This window comes from Tursiops truncatus, chromosome 3 (genome assembly GCF_011762595.2).
Source record: "Tursiops truncatus isolate mTurTru1 chromosome 3, mTurTru1.mat.Y, whole genome shotgun sequence".
NCBI lineage: Eukaryota > Metazoa > Chordata > Mammalia > Artiodactyla > Delphinidae > Tursiops > Tursiops truncatus.
The window spans coordinates 157,151,575-157,174,340 of record NC_047036.1 but is presented as its reverse complement, the minus strand read 5'-3'; the positions used below and the strand labels follow the sequence as shown (position 1 = coordinate 157,174,340).

Genomic DNA, 22,766 nt, shown 5'->3' with positions numbered 1-22,766 from the left:
CGCAGCCGCAGACACCAACATGCAGGCGGGGCCCACGTCCCTCGGCCAGTGAGCGCCCCGTCCGACTGCCGCCCCCTCAGCTGTGGCGTCAGTGTCAGTGTCGCGGGTCGAGCTGCAAATCCTGGGACAGAGCCCAGAGGACAGAGGAGGAGAGTTGCGCCCGCTGGGGAGCGGAAGCTGTGAGAGATCTGGTGAGGGCGGGGCGCGCTGCAGGAGGGGGCGGGGCCCCCAATGGGCTGAATACGAGGAGGGCCTGGGGTCTGCCGCCCGGCTTTGGGGTCTGGGGCGAAAACTTGTTGAGGATAGAGTCCTATGACAGTAGGGGTCCGAGGTTGGGGCTCTGAGAGGAGGGCTAGAGAAAGGGTGTCAGTGTGCCTGTCCTGAGAGGAATCCAGGTCTGGTCTGGGTGGGTGATCAGGAGGGAAAGATTGGTAGAGAAAGGTGGGAAAATCAAAAGGTCGATGTGTGAAGGACTGGAACGGGACAGGAGGTCCCTAGCCCCTACCGCAACTTAAGGCAAATTAGGAAAAGGAAATCCTTAGGGGCCCGTCTTGAATTTTGGGGGAGCTGGTTCCATCGGGGCCCCCCAAAGCGCCCACGGGACAAAGGGAAGAGATTGAGAGCCCAGGTGAGGGACAGGAGCCCTAGCCCAGAAATGGTCAGAAACTGTGGCTGTAGTTGGTGGAACTTGGTCTGATGGCCCAACCCACCCTTTGGTCCCTGCAAGGCCAGATGACTTAGGTCACTGGGTGGCCAGGCCAGAGGAAGGTCCCTAGGTGCCCTCTTGTCTGGATGCTGAGGAGTGGTGTGAGGGTCTGGTTTCAAGGATGTGGGTTTTCATGTCTCAGCAGCTCACAAGGATCTAGGACCAATGAATGGATGGAGTCAGAAGGAACCCAGGTTAGGCCAGTCATTGCTCTCAGAGGCCCAGACATCTCAGAGATCTTATGATGGTCAAAGGATGGGAGAGGAAAATGCACACACACAGGCATACTCTCACACCAGCCTTGTGACATCCTAAGTCACTGCACCACCCTAGTGACCAAGAGAGAACATCTGTCGTACTGTCCACGTGTAATTGTTATGTAACTGTTGTTACATCTCTTCGAATATGTATATATCTACATTGTTAGTCTGCAAACTCTGATAGACACACAATCACATTCACAAACACAAAAGCTGAAAATATAAACACAGCCACCCCTGCAGTGCCCAGACCTGAACCTAGTCACCCTACCTTCCGTGACCTGTAATGTGTTGCAATACTTCAGCACAGTTGTTAGACGATATAAAGGGTAATTGTGCTACTCAATCCAAAAGCCATACAAGCCTGGATAACATTAAGGCTTGATGATAGCATTAGGCAATTTAATTAATAAGTGAATGTTAGAAATGGATTTTCCTTGTGGAAATCAGTGGTATTCAAATACACTGATTAGCTACAGTGTTCTAGAGCTACTCTCCATGTATGAACACCACACAGGGTTCACCCTCTGGGATGCTGCTATAGGCTGGACTCTTCAATGGTCCTGTCCCCAGCCCACAGGACACTGGATTCTGACTGCCTAGTGCTATATCTCTAGATTGCCTCTAGAAAAGTGTCATGCCTGCCCCGACAAGAACATCTCTCTTACCGTCCCTTGTATGCAAAGTGTGCTTGAAGTATCTCAGGGACAGAGAGCATGGAAACTCCAAGATGCTTGCAGATCAGACTGTTTGATGGTCACTGCCCCTGCATGCCAACATGTCTATCTATAAACAATGTGTGCAGGACAGAATTAGGTCTGAGACTGGATTTCATCTAGCTGGGCAGCTAGGTAGTGGGGGAAGGAAACCTTTGGCTTTCACCTAAATATGGGGTGGCTAATATTTTACAACTACAAATCAAAAATAGGGTGTGACCATACTGACCTATGTCTGTTCGCACCTAAACCTTATACGCATGCTCATAAACGCCCTCTCCAAAATCCACATGGCTCCGCCCCCCGCTCCTGAGATCTGAGATCTAAACACATATGCAAACGTTCCTCACACAGATAAACACACACGCTCACCTAGTCTGGCAGAAACCTTTGCTCGTAACTGTGCTCTTGCATTCAGACTAGGGGAGTTAAGAATGAGCCAAGACACCCTAGAAATGAGCTCACAGTCTGTATTTCCATCTCCCCATGCCCCTTTCCTGGAGCACACTAAGCAGGGAACAGCCTACCTCCACTCTCCCAGAAGCCCAGCCATGCAGAAGCTGGGGAACCATTAGCCAAGGGAATAACACCCTCCAGGGTACGGGCTGAGCAGGCCGTGGCACCAGGGTCTTCTGCTGCTGGCATACATTTGGGAAGCTCCAGGAAGTGTCTGTCAGGGGCATGCCTGTGCTCTGTGCATTTCCATGCTGGTGTTAGTTGCTTCTGTAAAATTATACGTGCCGCCTTGAGGTCCAAAATTCCAGAATCTTTGGTCTCCTTACCCAAGGGAGACTGTACTTTGGCACTTGAAAAGGGTTTAGGCAAACTTGAGTACACGGAGCAGTCACTGTGGCCAAGGATGTGTTGTACATACACTCTATCATCAGGCTAAGCCACATTGGACGGTAGCTATGCCTATATACTGTTACCCTGGGCTTTGCCCTCATGTACAGATCAAGGGTCTCCTACCAGTTCCGGCCCAAACTCTCCACTGAGCTGGAAGTACAGTGATCCTCCCTGAGTAGACAACTTCGTCAGGCCAGCTAGATTCAGGTCTCTGAAGGCAGAGCTGGCAGCTGACAGGAAGGCAGAGCAGAAGGGATCATGAACCTGATTGGCCTGGCAGGAACCTGCCCCCCTTGCAACTGAGGATGGCAAAGGACCAGAGCTTGGTTTTGTTCCACGGAACCAGAAGCCCTGCTGAGTTGGGGCAGTGATAGGAAGCACCTCTGGTGGAGCTGGGCTCCTGTCCTCATCCACCTCCACCTCCTCACAGCTCAGGCCAAATCCACACGTGGACAACAGGCAGGAGACATGCCAGGAGGGTCCAAAGCATCTCTTCCCCTGCTCAACTGACCTCAGAGCCCTTTTCCCCAACAGCCCATTCTCATGTCTTTGATGCTGTAGTCTGCAGAAGCCCCTCTAAGGCAGCCTGGGACAAGAGTCTGGAGGGCATACCCAGAGTGACCAGGAGGCCCCATCCGAGGGCAACATGCCTTCCCATGACGCACTGACCCCCTCAGGGAGGCCGGGCAATGCCCCTCAAGGCCAGATTCGCAAGTAGGTACCAGTGGAGCAGACAGAGAAAAGGGGGAACACGCGCTCTTGGAAGTTGACACGGAAGGTGTAGATGTGGTGCATGTCCTCCGCAGCATAGAAGGACACGGCCCCCACCTCCAGGTCCAGGGCGACCCGCACGCGGGACAGGTGCCCACAGCTGAGGGGCGTCCTTTCAGGGCTGGTCACCGCCCAGTACTGCCCGCTGTTGAGCTGCAGCGCCCAGACGCCCTCTTCGGGGGTGAAGGGCGTGAGGCCCTTGCGGCGCACGCTCTCACGTGCCACGCCAAAGGCCCAGCCGTCCTTGGAGCCCACTTCCACCTCCCAGTGGTGCCTCCCGGAGGAGAAACCGGAGGATGCCAGAACTCGCATGTTGGTGTCGAAGCGGCGCGGGTGGCTGGGCAGGTCCTGGGCCCGCTGTCCAAGGCGCACGCTCTTAAGATCCAGAGAGAGGATGAGGCGGGGGTTGGCCGTGTCGGGGTCCAAGGTCAGCTCCACTGCGGGGTATGGGGAGGGGGGAAGACAGGGAGAGACGTCCCATGCAGTGTCCTTGCACGGCTCCCATCGCCCCACTCCCACCGCCCCCTCATTAAGTAGGTGTTGAAATCACAGAAAGGCAATTTATGGACCTGATTTGGATCTCAATTCAAACAGATTGACAAATCCAATTTAAAAGACCGTGGGGGTGGCCTTCCCTACTGGCGCAGTGGTTAAGACTCTGCCTGCCACTGCAGGCTACACAGGTTCGAGCCCTGGGTCCGGAAGATCCCACAGGTGGAGCAAGTAAACCCCTGCGCCACAACGACTGAGCCTGCGCTCTAGAGCCCGCAAGCCACAACTTCTGAAGCCCGCGAAGCCACCACAATGAGAAGCCCGTGCACCGCATCGGGTAGACCCCGCGCACACAACTAGAGAAAAGCCCGCATGCAGCAATGAAGACCCAAGGCAGCGCAAAAGAGAAAAAAAAAGAAAATTGGGGCTGTACAGCAGAGATTGGCAAAACATTGTAAATGAATTATACTTCAATTGAAAAAATAAAATTAAGAAAAAAGACAAGTGGGGGATTTCGGACACTAGATACTGGAAAGAATCATTAATTTTTTAGTTATGACGTTGGTTTTGTGTTTGCTTTCTTAATGGTTTTGTGTTTATGTTTTTTTTTAAAGTCTATCTCTTTAGAGACAACATACTGAGATATTTACGGAAATGAGAGCTATCTGTGGTTTGCTGCGAAATAATGCAGTGGGAAGAAGTGGGTAGGGGTGTTTATGAAAAATACTAGCCACGAGTCAATAATTGATGAAGGTGTATGATGAGTACATAATACTCGTCATGCTCTTCTACTTTATGTTTGAAATTTTCCATAATAAAAAGTTAAAATATGCACACTTGCTGCAAGTGCTACTATGTTCCAGGTCTGTTCTAGGCCCTGAGAATCCCACAGTGGAGTATCCCTGCCCTCCTGAAGCTTCCTTTCTGTGGGGAGAAGGAGGAGAGACAATACACGATAGAGGGATCAGGAGAGCAGGCTGTAATTTCAACTAGAGGGGCCAGGGAAGGCCTTACTGAAAAAGTGCATTTGAGCACAGACATCAAGGAGATAGGAAGTCAGATATGCAGCTGTCTGGGGGAAGGGTGTTCCAGGCCCTGGCATAGCCGGTGCAGTGCAAAGGCCCTTAAGCAGCTGTGTGCTTGGTGCCTTCCAGGAGCAGCAAGGACTGTGTGTGGCTGCACGGAGTGAACCAGGGGAAGAGTGTGCAGTGAGACTCCAGATCCCGTAGGGCCTTCAAGACCACTGCAGGAACTCCAGCCCTTACTGAGTGAGAGAGGCAGGGTTCTGAGCAGAGGAGGACATAGTCTGACTCGGTTGGTTTAGATTCTTCCCGAGTAAGATCTGATTTAGCTCAGTCACATCAGCATCAGGAATATGTGTCCTCCCCTCCCCACTTCCCTTCCCCTTGGGGTTAGATCCCACTCACCCCAGAGCCCTGCAGGAGTGATCACCACCTCCCTTCCAGTCTCCCCCTGCTTCCCCCGACCCCTGCACACAATCCCTGTCCCCAGGAGAGGCCTCCGTCTCTCTGGGAGCGGGAACAGGGAAGAGAGGCTTGTCCAGGTGACCGACAAGCACTCCCCGATCTGAGTATCTCAAGGTGCAGGGCACTCCTGCTCTGGAACAACTTATAGGCCTATGGGCCCCACGGTGGCCTGAAGGAATCAGACTTGTGAGGATGAGGAAGAAAGGGCAGTCGATGGCAAAGTTGCTGAGGTGGACAGGCAGAAGGAACCAACCATGCACAGAGCCCCGAGAGACAGTCACTGGATCTCTGCATGGCCAAATGACGGGCACTCACTGTTAAAACAGCCATCATACCTTTCTCCTCTTTCTCCAGTTCTCCCCGAAGATCCTCTGAAGGGGAGAAACAAAGCAGGTTGTGTGTGAATGACATGGGAAATTTCTATTTGGCAACAACGGTGACACCACCTCTTGACACTGACAGCCCCACTGTAAATGTTAAATATCTGGGGGTTCACTCACTCCCCAGATACCCTAGAGTTGATGGGCAAGTGCTGGGCCGATCATGGGGGTGGACAGGGGGCTGTATTCTAGCTCTACCTCTCCCACTTCCCCCTCTTTTGTCTGGAGCCATTCTGAGCTGAGCTCTCCCTCTTCATCCTTCTTTCTGCCCCCAGTGCCCCTCTACTCCATCTGTCCCCAGGGGAAGCTTCATGCCCTGGGGTAGGGGCGGGGGTTCTAAATAAATTAGCCACCACCGCCTCCCCGCACCAGTCTGGCCTTGACACACCCTAGTTCCTGTTTTATCATACAGCTTTTGGAAAGGCACACCTTCAGGACCCCAAACCACCAGAAACACACCATCACCACCAGGACTGCAGGGCCCAGCCCCACACACAAGTCCCTACCTCTGAACTTCTTGAGCAGCCCCTTTAAGACAAAGGTCTTGAGAGAAACATTCCAGACTTTATTCTTCATCTCAGAAGAGACTGTGGTTGGCTTGGGGGCGGGCACATTGCTGCACCTGCAGGACAAGGACCCTGAGGAAGGCCCACTAGCACTGTCCCACTCCCACTGGGCTTGACAGTTAGGACGGTGAGGTCCTCTGGGTGGGGAGAGGTGAAAAGGAGAGCCTGACCCCGTGCCGAATACCCATGGCCAGGCAGCAGATGTTTGCCTCAGAAGGTACCCAGGTAAGGCACTGGGGGCATCGGGAGGTGAGAGGTCAGGGGTGGGGAATGAAGACAGGAAGCTAAGTGGAAAAGAAGTGCCAGCTTAGAGAGGCCCAAGGTATTGTTAGGTCCACTCACCTGCTTAGTGTGTTTTTGAATTCCTGGAAAGAACAATGAGAGAAAACCAAACCAGCATTCACCTTTGAGAAAATAAAACTGGCCCCTTCCCTCCTTCCAGGGGAATAAGCAGGTGTATCACCCCCTGCCTCCTGCATGGGCCCCAGGTGGCAAGAGCTTCCCGACGCTCCCATTTATTACAGAATCATCATGGAGCCAAGGGCTGGGACCCAGTGCTGCCTCTGCTTTCAACATCGCCCAAGACAAGTGACAGCTCTTATGCAACACCTGGACGTCACTCAGATTAGTGCCTTTTAAATGACCTGTTTTGTTTTGTTTTGTTTTGGCCTCATGGCTTTCTGGTATCTTAGTTACCTGACCATGGATTGAACCCAGGCCCCCGGCAGTGGAAGTACAGAGTCCAGGGAATTCACTTAAATGACCATTCTTGATCCATTTGTGACTTGTGAAGTTTATTTCGTGGATTGTGACTATTTATTTTAGAAGGAAATAAGACAGAATAAAAAACATCAAAGTGCATCACATGTAGTACGGGTAAGTGTCATTTTCCGAGACTTTTGTCACAACGTATATGATAGAATACATTGTAAGAGATGTTATTGTGGATCATGGTCAAGAAAGTTTTTATCACATCCCTTTAGACCTCTAACCCCAGGAAAATCAGCGCTCCTCTCTCTAGTCCACTTTGGCTCCAGATGTGTGATTCTACTAAACTCATAGGATCTGATTCTGTTCTCGCCGCCATTCTTGTTTCCTCATTTGAAAAGTGGGAGGGATAAATTCATGCCTCCTGCCTTAGGATAAAGGACTCGTACCCTGGCCAAGCCAGGCTCACCTGGAGAACGTCAAGATCAGGCTTGCCAGTTGTCTCCTGGATCTCGCTGCTGAGCTTGGAGAGCTGGGCAATCTCACCCCCAAGCCGGGCCAGGTTCTCATTCTGCTTCTGTGTCACCTCCCGGGACAGCTCCTCCAGGCGGCCCAGGAGCCGACCCTCCTGTTCCACCAGGAAGGCCCGCAGAGCCTGGAACTCCGCCCCAACCTTCTCTCGCTCGGCTGCCATCTGCTTCTGTCCCAGGAGAGGTGAAGTTGAAGAGGGCAAAGGGGTGTGGGCATCTGAGACACAGCATTTGGATAGAAGCCTCTGAGCCATCCCACAGGGCAGGGGTGCATCCCCCTCACTGCTCAGGGGTCAGAGACTCACGCGTGCATGCCCACCGTGCACACGCTTTAGTTTAAATGTCCCAATTCCGAGCACGCAGCAGCCTCAACACGTGCCTTCCCTTTCCCTGTGACAGTTGCGCCCATGTGTCTCTTTAGACCTGGGTTCTCCCACCAACCTAGGGAAACTTCAAACTCACCCCAGAATCCCCCAGGGCTGCAGTCTCCTTATTTGAAAAGTGGGAGGGATAAAATAGTGCCTCCTGCAGTCACTGTAAGGATTAAACTGAGGTCCCCAAACACATTTGTTTTGTGTTCAAAGCAAGACAACAGGCCCCAAATGGAGTCGCTTATGTTAAGCCCCACATCACCAAACTGAGACCTAATGACAGCTTCAGCTCTCCCACAAATGTTATCTTAAACCAGCCTATAAGGAACGGCCTGATCAGTATTTGTTCAGTAATCTGCCTGATAAACCCCTGCCATCCCCTACAGGGAAAGCAACTTTGCAATAGCCAACCCACTTTTGTGTGTGTGTGACCAAATTTATGATCTTTATTCTGCTGAAATTAGAGCATCCAAACACGTGATGGTTTCAAGTTATTGTAGAGTTGGAAAACATCTTTGATAGCACACACTGAGATCTCAAACATAATGCCGTATAACTCTTCTCACTTCGGTTTAGTTCAACATTTTCAGCGATGATTTAATATATGATTTATAAGGCAACTTTAAGGTGTGGCTTTGTGGAAGTAGGGGGGTGGAGTGGGGGCTGCTGATGAAAACTCATTTTAAGACACAGAAACTTAAAGTAAATCATTGATGTCACTGGCTGTCAGACAAGCAGGCCAACAAAGTACCCTAATACCCTAAGTACCCTAAGTAAGAGTCTGCTGTGTGCAAGGTTTCTATCCTATTCTTTCCATGACCACTATCCACAGGATTTTCACCCCTGTGATTTCAGACACAGACTCTCGCTCCTGACCCTCTTGAGTCTTTACATGAACACCTGGGAGGGACTCTGCATGATATAACAAGTGAGGCCTCTCGTGGCCAGTGAGAAGGATTCCATCCCTCCAGGACAAGCGCAAATGTCAAAGTTCCTCTTCCCTGAAAACTCTAGGGGGGGAGGGGGTGGCTGGAAGAGGAGACTATAAGTGGGTTCTGAAGTTAGGAGACCTGGGTTCAGTTCGCTGCTCCCCAGTCTTCAGGATTTGGGCAAGCAGGCAGCAACAGCCCAGGGAACTTTACAGGCGTTAACTCCCTCAATGCTGACAACCACCCAGTGACCTGGGTACACTCTCATCCTGATTTACAAATGAGAAGACCAAGACAGAGAGGTGCATTACCAGGAAGTGGGAAGTCAGGATTCTAATCCAGGGACTCTGACCCCAGAGTCCAAGCTTCTTGCAATTATAGCATACGGTCTCCCAAGGAAGTAACACAAGTGGGACAATATTTACCAAAACACTCTAAATCGGGGTTTCCAACCTCGGCGCTATTGACATTTGGGGCAAGATAATTATTTGTGGTGGAGGGCTGTCCTATGCATCGCAGGATGTTTAAGCAGTACCCTGGCCTCTACCGGTAAACACCAGTAGCACCCCTGCCCCAGTGCTGACAACCAAAAATATCTCCAGACATTGCCAAATGTCCCCTGGGGCCCAAAATTGCCACCAGTTGAGAACTACTCCTCTAAATGGTAAGAGCATTTTCAAATAAAAATATTCCTTCTCCTTGTTCTCATAGCAGCAATGGTTGTCTCATTAAGCAGGTATTTTGTAATCATGAAGGATGTGTGGGCCACAGGGGGGTTGGCTGGGTGGGGGCAGGACAGAGTAGAAAGTGCTAAGCAATGTCATGGGGTGTGGGGTTAGAGACCATGAAGCTGCCCAAGCTGGAGAAGGCCCTCTGGATCACGGATGCTTACTAAGAGCCACATGCTTACTCTTTTTTTTTTTTATCGGTACGCGGGCCTCTCACTGTTGTGGCCTCTCCCGTTGCGGAGCACAGGCTCCGGACACGCAGGCTCAGCGGCCATGGCTCACGGGCCCAGCCGCTCCACGGCATGTGGGATCCTCCCGGACCGGGGCACGAACCCGTGTCCCCTGCATCAGCAGGCGGACTCTCAACCACTGCGCCACCAAGGAAGCCCCACATGCTTACTCTTTTTTTCCAGCAGAGCAGGGTGGAGATCTGGAGGGGTGAGGGGTGAGCCCTTCCTTGTGGAGGGAAGTGAATGTTCAGAAGAGAATGTCTGAGATGTGCATGGGATGCAGGTGTACCAGGTGCAGTTCAGGGTCAGGAAAGGACCCTGGGGCACCTGTACACAGGGTCCTCCCCTTCACCCCACACCTCCTTCCCTTAAGGGGGGGGGCGACCCTCAGGTTGCTCTCCCTCCATTTTCCAACTCTAGGACTTAAGAGCCCTGCCCTAACAGGCCTTAGTGGATCCTTTCATTCTCTTAACCCCTAGTTTTTGAGCTAGGAACTGAATTTTCGAGATGGAAAATGACAGTGACCCACATTTGCCCACCTTAACCAAAATGAACCCCATTTCACTTTCCTGTTCCACTTCAAGGAAGACAAAATACCACCCTAAGCGCTGGGCAGTGAGGGTGCTATAGCACAATCGGCTGCTGCAAACCCAAGTCCTGGACCCTCCTGCCCTCTACTGGGTGGGGAGCAGCTCTGCCATCTCCTCCCCCATCCCCCCAACCCCGCTCCCCTAGCCTCGATTTCAAAATCGAAAAAACTCTAAAACTGAAAGAAAGTTTTTTTCATAACTCCTTTGGTGGTCAAATACGCCATAGACTGACAGAAGCCTCCCACTTAGTATGAATATTCATATGTTTCTCTATAGAAATATTAATGTGTTCCATTACAAGATGCTCCACAGACCCTAACTGGGGTGTTATGTAATATTAGGGGGACTATACATCCTGATTCACCTGGACAGTTCCACTTCAAGCCAGCTGTTCTAAAATAATTATTTTAGCCCTCCCTTTCACTCTCAAAAGCTCTGGTTATATAATAAATTACACGGTCACCCTATATAATATGCACCTCATTATATTTCTAAACTCCACCTCGGCTCTTCCCCAGGCACACACTCCAAAGCCACACACACCTAGCCAGAGTGGTGGGTGGCCCTCTGCTGTCACCCAGGGGAGCCACCCTGGGGGTTGCCATGCTCACCAGGAGCTCCTTGCTCTCCTTCCCTTCAGTGGAACGAAATGCCTCATAGTCCTCCAGATCCTTCTTCAAGACCTGCAGCCTGGACTCCAGGAGCTCCTGCGGAAGAGTGAGAAGGAGGACACTGTGGGGAGAGGATTCTGGCAACTCCCACTTGTGCCTTCCTGAAGCCACCCAGGAGAAAGGGAAGGCCCTGTTCATTGAGGAAGAGGCGGCAGGGTTGAAGCCACCTCTGGACGTCGGGATGGCTACAGCCTGCACAGGCTGCACGTAAGGGTACAGGACAGCTGCTGGGTGACTCCAAAGGCCTCAGGGTCTCCCGTCCTCAAGACCATCTGTGCACCATCCAGGCTGACATCAAGCCCGCCAGCAGCCCAACCTGCCTAGTCCTCTCTTCTGCTTTCCTCACCACCATCGGAAAGCCCTCTGGGTGGGAGAGCTGGAGCAGGGTAAGAGCAAAGAAAGACCGGGGACTGTGCCAGAGGCGTCCGCGCACACCCTAGCAAGTTGGCAGGAATGGGAGGTGCCAGAATCCCAGATGGCTCTTGGCTCTCTACTCAGCCCTGGAGCCACCCACCCCCTTACCCCGACCTCCTGGGAAGGTCGTCCCACTCGGCCACAGAAGGTGAGAACACCGAACAGAGCTATGTCCAGGGAAAGGGCTGAGAGTGGGGGTAGCGAATGTGTGGGTGTGACGGAGAAACCGCTCAAAGCCAGGTACTGACAGAAAGAAAATCTCCAAATCTGTGGGGCATCACGCAGGCGGCCCAGTAGGGGCCCAAAGGGAAACGCGAGGGGTTTGGGAAGGTGGTATTGGTGGTGTCGGGGGTGACAGAGGGAGAGCCGCACTCAGTCCCGAAGCCAATGCTGCGCAGCATGGGATAAGGGAAAAGAAGCAGGGGCTCACCTGGGCCTTCCTGCCTGCGCGGGAACGCAGAACGGGGACTGGGGGTCCCGGGGACGCGTAGGGGTGGGGACGGCGCTCACCTTGGCCTCCTGCACCGCCTCGTCCAGGGGTAACACGGCGTGAGCGCGGTGCTCGCGGGCGCGGTCGCACACCACGCAAATGGCACGTCCATCGTCCTGACAGTAGAGCTTGAGCGGTTCGCGGTGCTGCGCGCACCCGGCCGCCCCCGCTTCCGGAGGCCCGCGTTCCCCCTGCGCGCCGGCTGTTAGGCTGAAGCGCCGCAGCAGCGTGGCCACCGCGGCCAGCTGCCGGTTGGGCCGCAGCTGGCCCGGGCGCGCGGGCTCGCGACACTGCGGGCAGGGCAGCGAGCAGGACAACTTGTGGGACGCAGCGGTGGCCCCGGCGCCCGAGCGCTCCCAGCAGCGCGCGATACAGGCGCGGCAGAAGCTGTGGCCGCACTCGACGGACACCGGCTCCCGGAAGAGCTCCAGGCAGATGGAGCAGGTCACCTCGCCCTGCAGCTCTACCGCCAGCGCCAGTGCTTCGGCCCCAGCGCCCGGGCCAGTCCGCGGCCCCACCGCCGCCATGCGCACCCTCAGCTCACCCAAGTCGGGCGGCGCGGGAGAGGATACCTACCCTACGGTACGCCACTCCCAGCGTAGCGGCCGGGGCGGGCCTCCGAGCGCCCACGGGAAGAAGAAGGGCGGGGCTGACCCCTGCTGGCAGAGACTGGAGCTGAGGGTGCGCCAGGATGGGAAACGTGAGGGGAGGGTGCGCTTTGATAGCTGACCGGGCAGCACAGGGCGAGGGGATCTCAGCGCAGGCCAGTGCTCTGCGCTCCAGTTCTGGGCCGCTCAATATCCCGCCTTGGCCCGCGGCCTCCTGGGTCCCGAGTCGCCCTCTCTCCGTCTCTCCCTTCTCTCAGCCCTAACGCGAGCCTGTCTAGGCCGCCCCAGCCTGACCCAGTCAGCCTTGGGAAATGGGCCGGGACAGGTGGAAGCACACGCCCATCTGGGCGCCACTCCCAGTTGCCGCCCGAGGCCCAGCCAGCACAGCCCGAGGGCCTGACGCCGGACCAGTGTCAGGTTCCCGGAGCTCAGGTTTGTCCGGCCCTGTGCTGAGCTAAATTTAGAGTCTGGAACCTGACTCTTGTCCCCGACCCCCAAGCGTGGCCTTGTATCCACTTTTGTAGCTACCTCTCCCGCGATTGTGTCCCCCCGCCTCCCCTTTTATTCTTTATTTTTGTTTTGTTTTTTTAAGCAAGTAATACAGTTACAGTCAATTCCCCCACTTTATTCGGTGTTATACCCCTCCAAAACCCAATCCTTTGTTTCTCTAGCTCGTTTCTACAGTCCCCCTACCCACCGCCCAGAACTGCCATTGTATTTGCTCACACCCTCTCTCACCTCACTCCCTCTGGAGGGCACTTGGGGCAGATTTTCTTCCCCAACCTCCTCAGAAACTGCTCTTGTCAAGGTCACCAGTGACCACAGCGATCCTAACCCAAAGGTGAAAGCAGGCCCCTTCTCAGGCCTTACCTCCCCTCTCCTCTGATGCTTCCCCCTTCCGGACACCCTTTCTCAGCGCCTTCTGGGATGCTGTACTCCCTGACTCTCCTCCCACCTCCATGGCCTCCTACCCACTTCTTGGCCACCGTGGTGGTTTCCTCCTCAACCTTTGGACTTTCCCTTGCTCAACCCTTGGACTTCTGTCTATACTCACTTCCTTGTGATCTCTTCCACTTTCTTGCTTAAAAGACCTTCTCCCTGCTCCAAAGTACAAAGCCCCAGCCCAGCTCTTCCTAGGATGTCTGGCTCCTGGCTCCCACATCCAACTCACTGGGCAGCATCTCCACATGCAGAATTCTAAGGGGGAGGCACACACTCACGGTTTCCACAATGCACTTCTGCTCTGCCCCTCCACCTGCTCCGCCCACAGCCTTCCCCACCCCATCCCAGTTAACAACTCTACCCCTCCAGGTGCTCAGGCCCAAAGGGGTGAGTCCTCTGACAGACAAGGGAAATGAGAAGGCCCCACTCACAGTCCTCAGCATCTCCTCACTCTCTCACCCCCTCCACCGCATCATCTCCTATAATTTGATGATCACAACAGTTTTCTCCCCTTCTGCCCCACTCCTGCCCTGTCTTCTCCATCCAGCTGTGAGAACAATCCTGTTAAAATGTTAAATCAGATAGGGGCTCTCCTTTGCTGAAATCCTCCTGTGGCTCCCATCTCTCTCAGAGTAAAAGTCAAAGTCTTCACAATCGTCTAAAGGCCCTACCCATTCTTCCTCTCCATCCTCTGCACACAACCTCTCCACCCTCATCTCCTCTCACTCTCCCCTGCCACGTGGACTTCCTTATTATTCCTGCAATAACAAGTCAGAAAGATCCTACTTCAGGGCCTTTAAACTGGCTGTTAACCTTTACTTGGACCTCTCTTTCCTCAGATACCTGCATGGCTCAGGTCCCATCTCCTTCAAGCCTTTTTTCAAAAGTCACCTTCTCAAAATCACACATTACTATATTCTCTCCCTCAACGCCGGGTCTGTTTTCTCTCTAGCACTCTACCTCCTCTGGAATAGGAGCTGATAGATGTAATGGACTATGTCAGTTTTGTTCACAGTTGAACCTCCAGTTTTCTAGAGCAGTTCTTGGTACACAGTAGAGCTCGGTAAACTTTTCTTGGATTGAATTGATTTAAATGTGGCTCAAAATTCAGATATACAGAGCGGTTAACAGTGAAAAATCTGCCTATCACCTACGTCCCAGTTCCCTTACAATCCCAAGCAATCAACTTTGCAATTCTGAATTACTTTATACAAATATTACATATTTTGCTACACTCCCCCCTCTTTTTGTTTAACAAAAGTAACATCCTGCACCCAGTCTTAACTTTCCTTTTTTCGGCTCACAGTTCATTTTGGGTATCGTGCCGGATGACTTTCCCTTCTTTTTCCCCGCTGCCTCCAAGGGTTTATCCCGGTCCTGTGCTCCCCCCGGGCGACCCTCGGTAGTGGTCCGCTCGCCTAGAATCAGTAGAGGACCCTGGAACAGCTCCCGGCGCTGGCCGCCGAGCTTTGCTGCGTTTGGGTTGTCGCGACTGGCGATGCTATTCATTCACCCTTGCCTTTCGCCAATAAAGGACTAAGGGAACATGGAAAATGCGCTGTCTGAGAGTGGGGATGTAGCTCAGTGGTAGAGCGCATGCTTTGCATGTATGAGGCCCCGGGTTCGATCCCCGGCATCTCCAGCGCAGGTATGCGTGACCGTTTTGCTTCCTCTCCTTCCAAGTTTCGAAACGCAGAACACTAGGAAAATTCCTAAAGAGTGGAGTTTGCGCAGGTTGGAGGAGCCGGCGGCCCTCACCCACTACAAGCCCAACCCCGCGGCTCTACCTTTAAACTTCGGACTGAAAAATCACAGGGTGAGCTCATCGATGGCGTCAGCGTGAGCAGTTTTTCCCTGCGCTGAGCCGTACGTTTTCCAGGGATGGAAAAGGGCAAGGTCCCTGGCGGAAAAGGGCAAGGTCCCTGGCGGAAAAGGGCAAGAAGAATACGGACGGAAGTGGGAGGGACGGTCAGTCAAGCACGATCGGTAGAGTTTGAGTTTCCTGGGCTGCTAAGAATCTTGTCTTTAGTGGCCAGATCTTGTCCCAACTAACTTCAAACCTGGAGCTAGATACAGCCCGAATCCTACCTTGAAGTAAGAATTACTGAAAAAAGTGACACACACGCCCGACTAGCTCAGTCGGTAGAGCATGAGACTCTTAATCTCAGGGTCGTGGGTTCGAGCCCCACGTTGGGCGAAGTGTGTGTTTTGGTCACACGAAGCACTTCCTTGCCTGACCGGCTTTCGGAAGAAATAAAGAAATCCTGTACGGGAAATTCCCTGTGTGTGATATTCACTAGGCCGTTTTGTTGTCACTCTCCGGTTCACTGATTAATCTATCCTTTACCTACTAACAAAGCGGGTTTTTAAAAATTTTTTGGGGTTAAAAAAATTTTTTTTTTAATTTTTTTTAAGGCATACATAATAAAATGTACCACTTTCACCATTTAAAAAAATTGAAGTATAGTTGATATACAATGTTGTGTTAGCTTCTGGTGTACAGCAAAGATAATATATATAGATTGTTTTTCAGATTCTTTTCCATTATGGTTTATTACAAGATATTGAATATAGTTCCCTGTGCTATACAGTAGGACCTTGTTCATTTTCACCATTTTAAAGTTCACAGCTCTGTGGCTTTAAACACATTCACATTGTTGGGCAACCATCACCACCATCCATCTCCAGAACTTTTTCATATTCCCCAGCTGCAACTCTGTACCCGGTGAACATTAACTCCCTAACTATCTTTCTCCCAGCCCCTGGCAACCACCATTCTACTCTCTGTCTCTATGAATTTGACTACTCTAGGGACCTCATATAAGATGAACCATACAATATTTGTCCTTTTGTGACTGGCTTATTTCACTCAGCATAATGTCTTCAAGGTTCTTCCACGTTGTAGCATGTGTCCGAATTCCTTCCTTTTAAGGCTACATAATATTCGATTGTATGTATATACCACATTTTGTTTATCCATTTATCTCTCGATAGACACTTGGGTCCCTTCCACCTTTCGGTGATTGTGGATAATGCTGCTATGAACATGGGTGTCCTACTAGTACACATGTTCAAGTTCCTGCTTTCACCTCTTTTGGGTATATATCTAGAAGTGGATTTGCTGATATATGGTATTTCCCTGTTTAATTTTTTGTGGAATTGCTATACCATTTTCCACAGAGGCTGCACCACAAAATGAGTTTTTAAAACATCTTTTGAGTAGGTAATAAACTGTACTGTTCAAAAATTGAACCATCTATAAAAATATTCAGTGAAAAGAATCTAACTTCCATCCTCCCTTCCTAGGTAACAAGTTTTGTATCTATGTACATATTCTTCCAGAGTTTTTTAATGAAAATATATTTTTGTTTTCCCCTATTTTACACAAAAATATAATTACAGCTCTGTTATATTTTGATGATCTTTCCATCTCAAGACATAGAAATTTTCCTCAGTCTTTTTTTGCAGCTGCATAATATTCCACTGTAGATGAACCCTAGTTTAACAGATCACCTACTGATGGATATTCATAGTTTCCAATCTCTTGCTATTACAATCAATGCTGCAGTTAATAAGCATGTAGTGTTGTCATTTTGCACTTTTGAACTTATATCTGTAAGGCAAATTCCCAAGAAGTAAGATTCCTGGGTCAAGGTATATATGAAGTTGTAATGTAAAATAGACAAATCACCAGGCTATGGGTCCTACAGGGTGATCTTACCTCCCACCAGTCATGAATAAGATTGACTGTTTCTTCACTGCCTTGGTGGCATCGGGCTGCTTTAACAACAAACCTAACATGTGACTGTCCCTACCCCCTTAAAATTAACAGGGCCCCTCACTGTCTGTCCTATAGGATAATAACCATTGCAGGGCCAACAGGGAGAGGGACCTTCCTTTTGCCTCTCACAGGCACATACTTGGACAAAAGATTTTGAAGATCACATTGTCACTCTAATTTACGGTTTCTAATCCAATTCTATAGGACAACGTTATTTTTTTCTCTTTTCAGTCCTGTTTCTGTGGGAGGCCATCATGTTTTCTTCACTTGCAAAGCCATGACATCATTGGAAAGGCCTGCTCAGTTATTTTTTACTCGGCAAATTTTCTCCTTGGACAAGGAGACTCCAACAAGATATAAGACATTAAATTTGTATGTGATGTTATACAAGGTCTTGGTGTCATATGGGGGATATATAAATTATTAGATCATGCATGTAGTTTATGAAGTGGTCTAAAACAATGATTATATATAATTTATATGTAAATTATTAATCAACCATCCACACGAATATTCTTATTTAAAAACCTCATTTGAAACAGAAGATTATTTCCAGGTTTAATATATTCATGGCTATATTCTAACTAGTCTAAAAATACTCCAGTATCATCTTTTTCTTTAACAGCCACTGGTTTCCCTTTACTAGACTTGAGAAAATCATTCTTCTATGGTCTGTGTAGCATCAGGAGAGAAGGTTCAATCACTATCAAACGCTCACCCATTATTTCATTGCTGTTTATGTCATATCACATTGGTTTAAGGGTGCAAGTCCCCCCAAGAAAACGGCAGGTCTCAGTCACATGCTGGTGTCATGGGGAATGTGAATTGTGGGTAAGGAGGAAGACAAAATGTCAACCAGAACAAGCTAATTCTGGAGGACTGCCTGCAAAAGGAAGAGTGGCCAAAAAAGACGACCCAGAATGACCTGCTCCTCTATTCTGTGTCAGGACCAACTGAACTAAAATCACTGGCTATTTTGGGAAACCCTCTCTGTTATCATTTGAGATGTTTAGTGCCTAAGGGCAAGGGGGAGTCTTTTGAATAGGGAAAAGTATGTATTCTTTTCAATACATACTTCTTTTGTGATTAATATTCAATGTATTACAGTTGTAAATGTTAAAGTCTAGTTTTCCTCAAGGCTTTAAATTTAATTTACAAATATTGTTGTTCTTCTTATAGAGCTAGACATTTCTGAAACAAATGGAACAATCCCTTTCACTGGTTCTTTCATGAATTAAGGTTACCAAAAGGCATCTTCCTGAACACCTAAGCCACTGGTGATATTCTCTTAGACATTTTAAATGACAATTACAGAATTTATCTGAACCTTCAATTCATGGTGAGGTGAGGGAGGCACTGGGGAGGCAGTGATTAGGTCACAGCTGGAATCTAGAGCTGGTGTTTGTTGTTTATTTGAAATTTTCTGAATGAACCTATGTGTTAATTCATTTGTCCTTAAAAACTCCACATGGTGTTAAAAACTCTACTCTGTTCTTCATTTGCCTGGGAGTCCTCAAAGACATAAGATCCCGTGTCCTCCACTCATTTTTCTATCCACCTGCAAACAAAACCAGCAAATGGTGCGGAGGCAGTCATCTGAATGCAGAGCCAAGGAGGTATAGGTGTGGCTCCTTAGCCTCCAAGCCCCTGGTCTTCCGTCCTTGAACCCACCAAGTTTACTCCTACTTCAGGGCCTTTGAACTCTCTGCTCCCTCTCCCAAAGGCCTCTTCCCCAAGATATTTGGAAGGCTAGCTCTTTCTTATCTTCCTGACTCAGCTCATTGTCACCTCTTCTGATACATCTTTTCTGGCCTATCTCTCTAATACTGTGCTCTGCCTGACACTCTATCAGATCACCCTCATTAATTTTCTCACAGTCCTTATCGCTCTCTGAGATTATTTTTCTACCTGTTTATTTGTCTGTTATTTTAATTGCCCATCAGAAGGTAAACACCAGGAGGGCAGGGACCTGGTCTGTCTTTTTCACTGCAATGTAAATGAACGAGTGAATGAAGTTTCCTTTTAATAGTGGCACACCATAGGTTTGTTGCAAGGGTGCAAAGGAGTCAATGATGCCCAGCATCTAGAACAGTTTCTAGTCCACGGTAAGGACCCAATTCATGAGATTTGTAGCTATTAATATTATTTCCTAACCTTGAAGTTTTACACATAAAAGAACCAGAGGGAAAGGGAGGTGATCAATAGAGTGACGATAGAAGGCTATTCCATGAAATCTATGAGGATTATGAAGAAAAGAGGCAGTGGGATGGGAAGTGGTAGATGTAGAGATAAAACAGAAATGGTGGAAGAGAGAAAAGTGTTGAAGCTGAGTGATGAGTACTTGGGGTTTCCTAATACCATTCTGTCTACTTTAAATTTTCTAATAAAAGTTTAAAACATGAAAGCAAAAAGGAATACAATTACTTTTGAGTGAGAGATTTAGGTAAATAATTTTGTAGAGTAATGATGTTGAGGTCTATTTGAAAAAAAAAAAGTAAAGATCTAGCAAAGCTACAATTAAATAGAGCTGTCAGTGTAAGCTTACATCCTTTTAAGGATTTCCCTAGGGTACGTCAGAAGTGGGGGAGCCAGGGACTTTTGGCCCCATGCACTGTCCTGACACCCAGATTTGGCTCTTTTCTTTTACTCTTCACTAAAAAATCAATCCATCAATCAAGCTCCCTGAACATTCTCCTGCATCCAGGAAAAATTATAGATAGGCCCGAAGTGTGCACTTCTACCAGGGAACAAGGATGCTCTCAAATTGCCAGGGCAATGCTGAAAGGACCAAGGGACCAATTTAAAGGGGCTTCCACTGACAAGCAGCTACAATTTAAGGATCAAAAAGAGCATAATTTTAGCATTAATTGAAACAAGATGAATCTAGGAAAGCTGTCAAGTCCTATTGACGATTTAGCATGAAAGGTAGCCCAAAAGAAATATGACTCACGTGAGACAGCTTTCTGTCGAGCTTATTGCTCAGTCCAGCTGGTTCTTTGGTGTTAATTGTGTTGCACTGAATTTGTTTACTGTCTCCCCAAGGAAGTCAGATGACAACTCTTATGTTAGCTGAGGCACAGACCAAAATCCACCTGGAGAAGAGTGACAGGACTGAGTGATGGTCCTGGCCTCCCAGAGTCCTGGGTCGGCTTGGAGGGGTTGCAAGAGAACCTCTGGCAGTCCAGAGCCTCGGATGCAGGGACTGTACTGACTCATCTCAAATTACTATGAAAAACACGAGGAAAAAAAAAGAAATTGGGTCAGCAGGGGAAAGTCTGGGAGAATTCTTCCAAGTGGGGTCCAAAATTCTTCACTCTTTTAGAGCTCTAAGCTGCATGACAAGGCCCTGTCATTCTTGGTTGGGTTTACATCTGTAAACCCAGGTAAGGCATACAAATAAGTATAAAAGAGCAATGATAAAGAGATGGGCCCGATATTGATTCTGTGTGTGTGTAAGTTATGTGAATGCAGGTGGCCTAACAAGTTTTGCCATCACTGGGCTATTTTTGGTTACGTTTTGTCTGCATTTAAGATGTGTGAAATTTTAGGGAATTCCCTGGAGGTCCAATGGTTAGGACTCGGCACTTTCACTGCCAGGGCCAGGATTTGATCCCTAGTCTGGGAAATGAGATCCCGCCAGCTGCGAAGCGAAGCCAAAAAAGAAAAGAAAAAAAAAAAATGCGTGAAACTTGAAAGAGAATTTGATTTACCACTTTGATGTTTTCTCTACTCGACTTTCAAGTTTGACAGAAGTCCTGGGAAAGAAGTTGCTTCTCTCACGTGTAAGTTTGTGTACCGTCAGGTGTATGAGAGTGTGAACCCCATTTTCTAGGCTGCACTGCAAAAGTCCACATCTTGTGTTTCTCTACTGACAGCTCTCCGGCCGGGAACTCTGTTTTGGGGACTCCAAGCACCGCTGGTCTGCTTCTGTGAAGCCTTCGCTGCCTTTTCCCCTTGATCTCTGGAGCCCGTTTCTCAACACACCTGTCACTTCTCACAGGCCTGAAACAGATGCGCAGCAAGTGAGGATCGGTGAAGAAGGCGGCTGACCGAGACACCTCTGGAGAGACTGATGGTTCTTTTTACTGTTCTGCACTGCCGCTGAGGACAGGTTGATGAGGAGGCGCAGGATGGGAGTGAAACCAGTCAGGGTAGAAAAACTCAGACTCGCTCACGGTGTTGTCCGTAAGGTGGAGGTTGTCGCGATAGCCAGCAGCGCCGAGCAGGAGCCAGTCACCAGCAGATCACTGGCAGAACCAGGTGCTTTTCCGGCTGTGCTAACTTGAATTTCTCTCGGTGCCCTGTTTCTTCCCCCATTCTCCGTTCTTTAGCACCGTCTACTATTTCCTCTACCCCACATTTGCTCACCTTATGTGATGTGTCTGCGCCTCAGTGGCCTCACCTACAGTAGAGGGAGACACCTGCAACAGGACCAGACACAGTCAACATGATGTGATAGATGGTGTGGTTATATATTTTAAAAATATTTTTAAAATATTTTTAAAATATTTCATTTGTCGTTGAGTGGCATTCCCGCCTTTTGCTGCCTCTAAATCTTCTAGGATTTTAAGTTCTGTGAAGTCTGGCTCTAATGACGTAGACCACCTGCTTTTGCACTACAGACCTAGAGATGTGGAACATATTAGCTTGAAGGGAACTGGTAATAGATTGGAAAAGACAGGAGTATGGATAAAACTGTAAAAGTTATGCGTACTTTTATACACATACATTCCGGCAACAAATGACAGAAGTAGGCAAGTTAACTGGAAGAAACTGTTTTAGCAGGGGAAAAAAAAAAAGAAATATAACGTTGCTGTTTCCGCCCGGTTTCGAACCGGGGACCTTTCGCGTGTTAGGCGAACGTGATAACCACTACACTACGGAAACACATGACTGTTCAGCTTCCCATATCTTTTATAGGACTTATGATCATGGTCAATGTCCAGGACCCTCTACCCATCCGCTGGCTCAGAGCCCCTGGAACCATTCTGCCCTGGAATACCGGTCCCTTGGTGGCCTTGGGTAACAGTGTTTGTCAAACTGTGGAGCGCGATCCGTTAGTGGGTAGTGAAATCAATCAAGTGTAGCAATTAAAAAAAAAAAAAGTGCGAATGAAAGCAGCGGGCCTCGTGGGAGGGAAGGTAAAATGTGGCTTGAGGCTGGATAACCCTCTCCATTATGTCTGTCTTCTAGGGAGATAGCTGCCAGGTTTAAATTTTCAGATAATTTGTGCTCTATTGACAGATCTAAAGGGTTCAAATACATTCAAAGTATATGAGATTTGAATATATTTTCGTCAAAATGTAAATTAGATACAAACAAGCAACAATGAAATTAATTTTACATATGCTTTCAATATAATTATATATTTCTTAGAAATTATACAAAATTATTAAGAATAAAGGGGAGATTGAAATTAGTGAATACCAAATTTTAAGTCGATGTTATTTAAATAAAGCTGAAAAAAATTTATTAAATTTTGAAAACGTAGTGAAATCTTTTAAGTATTTTATAAAAATAAAACTCATTCAATTTCCAGAATTGGGATGA

General features: G+C 49.1%; 1 protein-coding gene and 3 non-coding genes across 7 annotated transcripts; 2 read left to right on the top strand and 2 right to left on the bottom strand.

Annotated features, from left to right (window-relative positions):
• Nucleotides 1-2,138: 2,138 nt before the first annotated feature.
• On the bottom strand, nucleotides 2,139-12,412 carry TRIM7 (tripartite motif containing 7). Of its 4 annotated transcripts, XM_033853748.2 has the most exons (7): nucleotides 11,906-12,412; nucleotides 10,922-11,017; nucleotides 7,402-7,632; nucleotides 6,567-6,589; nucleotides 6,165-6,280; nucleotides 5,614-5,649; nucleotides 2,139-3,736 (listed from the first exon to the last, which is right to left on the bottom strand). In XM_033853748.2, the coding sequence occupies exons 1-7, from the start codon at nucleotides 12,410-12,412 to the stop codon at nucleotides 3,225-3,227; spliced, it is 1,521 nt and encodes a 506-aa protein (XP_033709639.1). In that variant the 3' UTR covers nucleotides 2,139-3,224. The 4 variants fall into 4 exon arrangements, 3 of the variants coding, with proteins under 3 accessions (XP_033709639.1, XP_033709640.1, XP_073659067.1); XM_033853749.2 differs by lacking the exon at nucleotides 11,906-12,412 and having other exon boundaries at nucleotides 7,402-7,679; nucleotides 10,922-10,993; XM_073802966.1 differs by lacking the exon at nucleotides 6,165-6,280 and having other exon boundaries at nucleotides 3,537-3,736.
• Nucleotides 12,413-15,005: 2,593 nt separating this feature from the next.
• On the top strand, nucleotides 15,006-15,077 carry TRNAA-UGC (transfer RNA alanine (anticodon UGC)). The gene has a single exon. It is a non-coding gene; the product is annotated as a tRNA-Ala (tRNA).
• A 482-nt stretch (nucleotides 15,078-15,559) lies between these two features.
• Nucleotides 15,560-15,632, top strand: TRNAK-CUU (transfer RNA lysine (anticodon CUU)). Its single transcript has one exon. It is a non-coding gene; the product is annotated as a tRNA-Lys (tRNA).
• Nucleotides 15,633-22,030: 6,398 nt separating this feature from the next.
• On the bottom strand, nucleotides 22,031-22,103 carry TRNAV-AAC (transfer RNA valine (anticodon AAC)). The gene has a single exon. It is a non-coding gene; the product is annotated as a tRNA-Val (tRNA).
• Between the last annotated feature and the right edge of the window lie 663 nt (nucleotides 22,104-22,766).

Bases quoted from the DNA above. Each gene is read 5' to 3' on its own strand.
- TRIM7 (XM_033853748.2), bottom strand. From the start codon at position 12,412: ATGGCGGCGGTGGGGCCGCGGACTGGCCCGGGCGCTGGGGCCGAAGCA. The intron at 7,633-10,921 runs GTGAGCATGGCA...CTCCTGGGACAG, and splicing joins AGGAGAGCAAGGAGCTCCTG to AAGCAGATGGCAGCCGAGCG. The intron at 5,650-6,164 runs GTAGGGACTTGT...TCTCCCCTTCAG, and splicing joins GCTGCTCAAGAAGTTCAGAG to AGGATCTTCGGGGAGAACTG.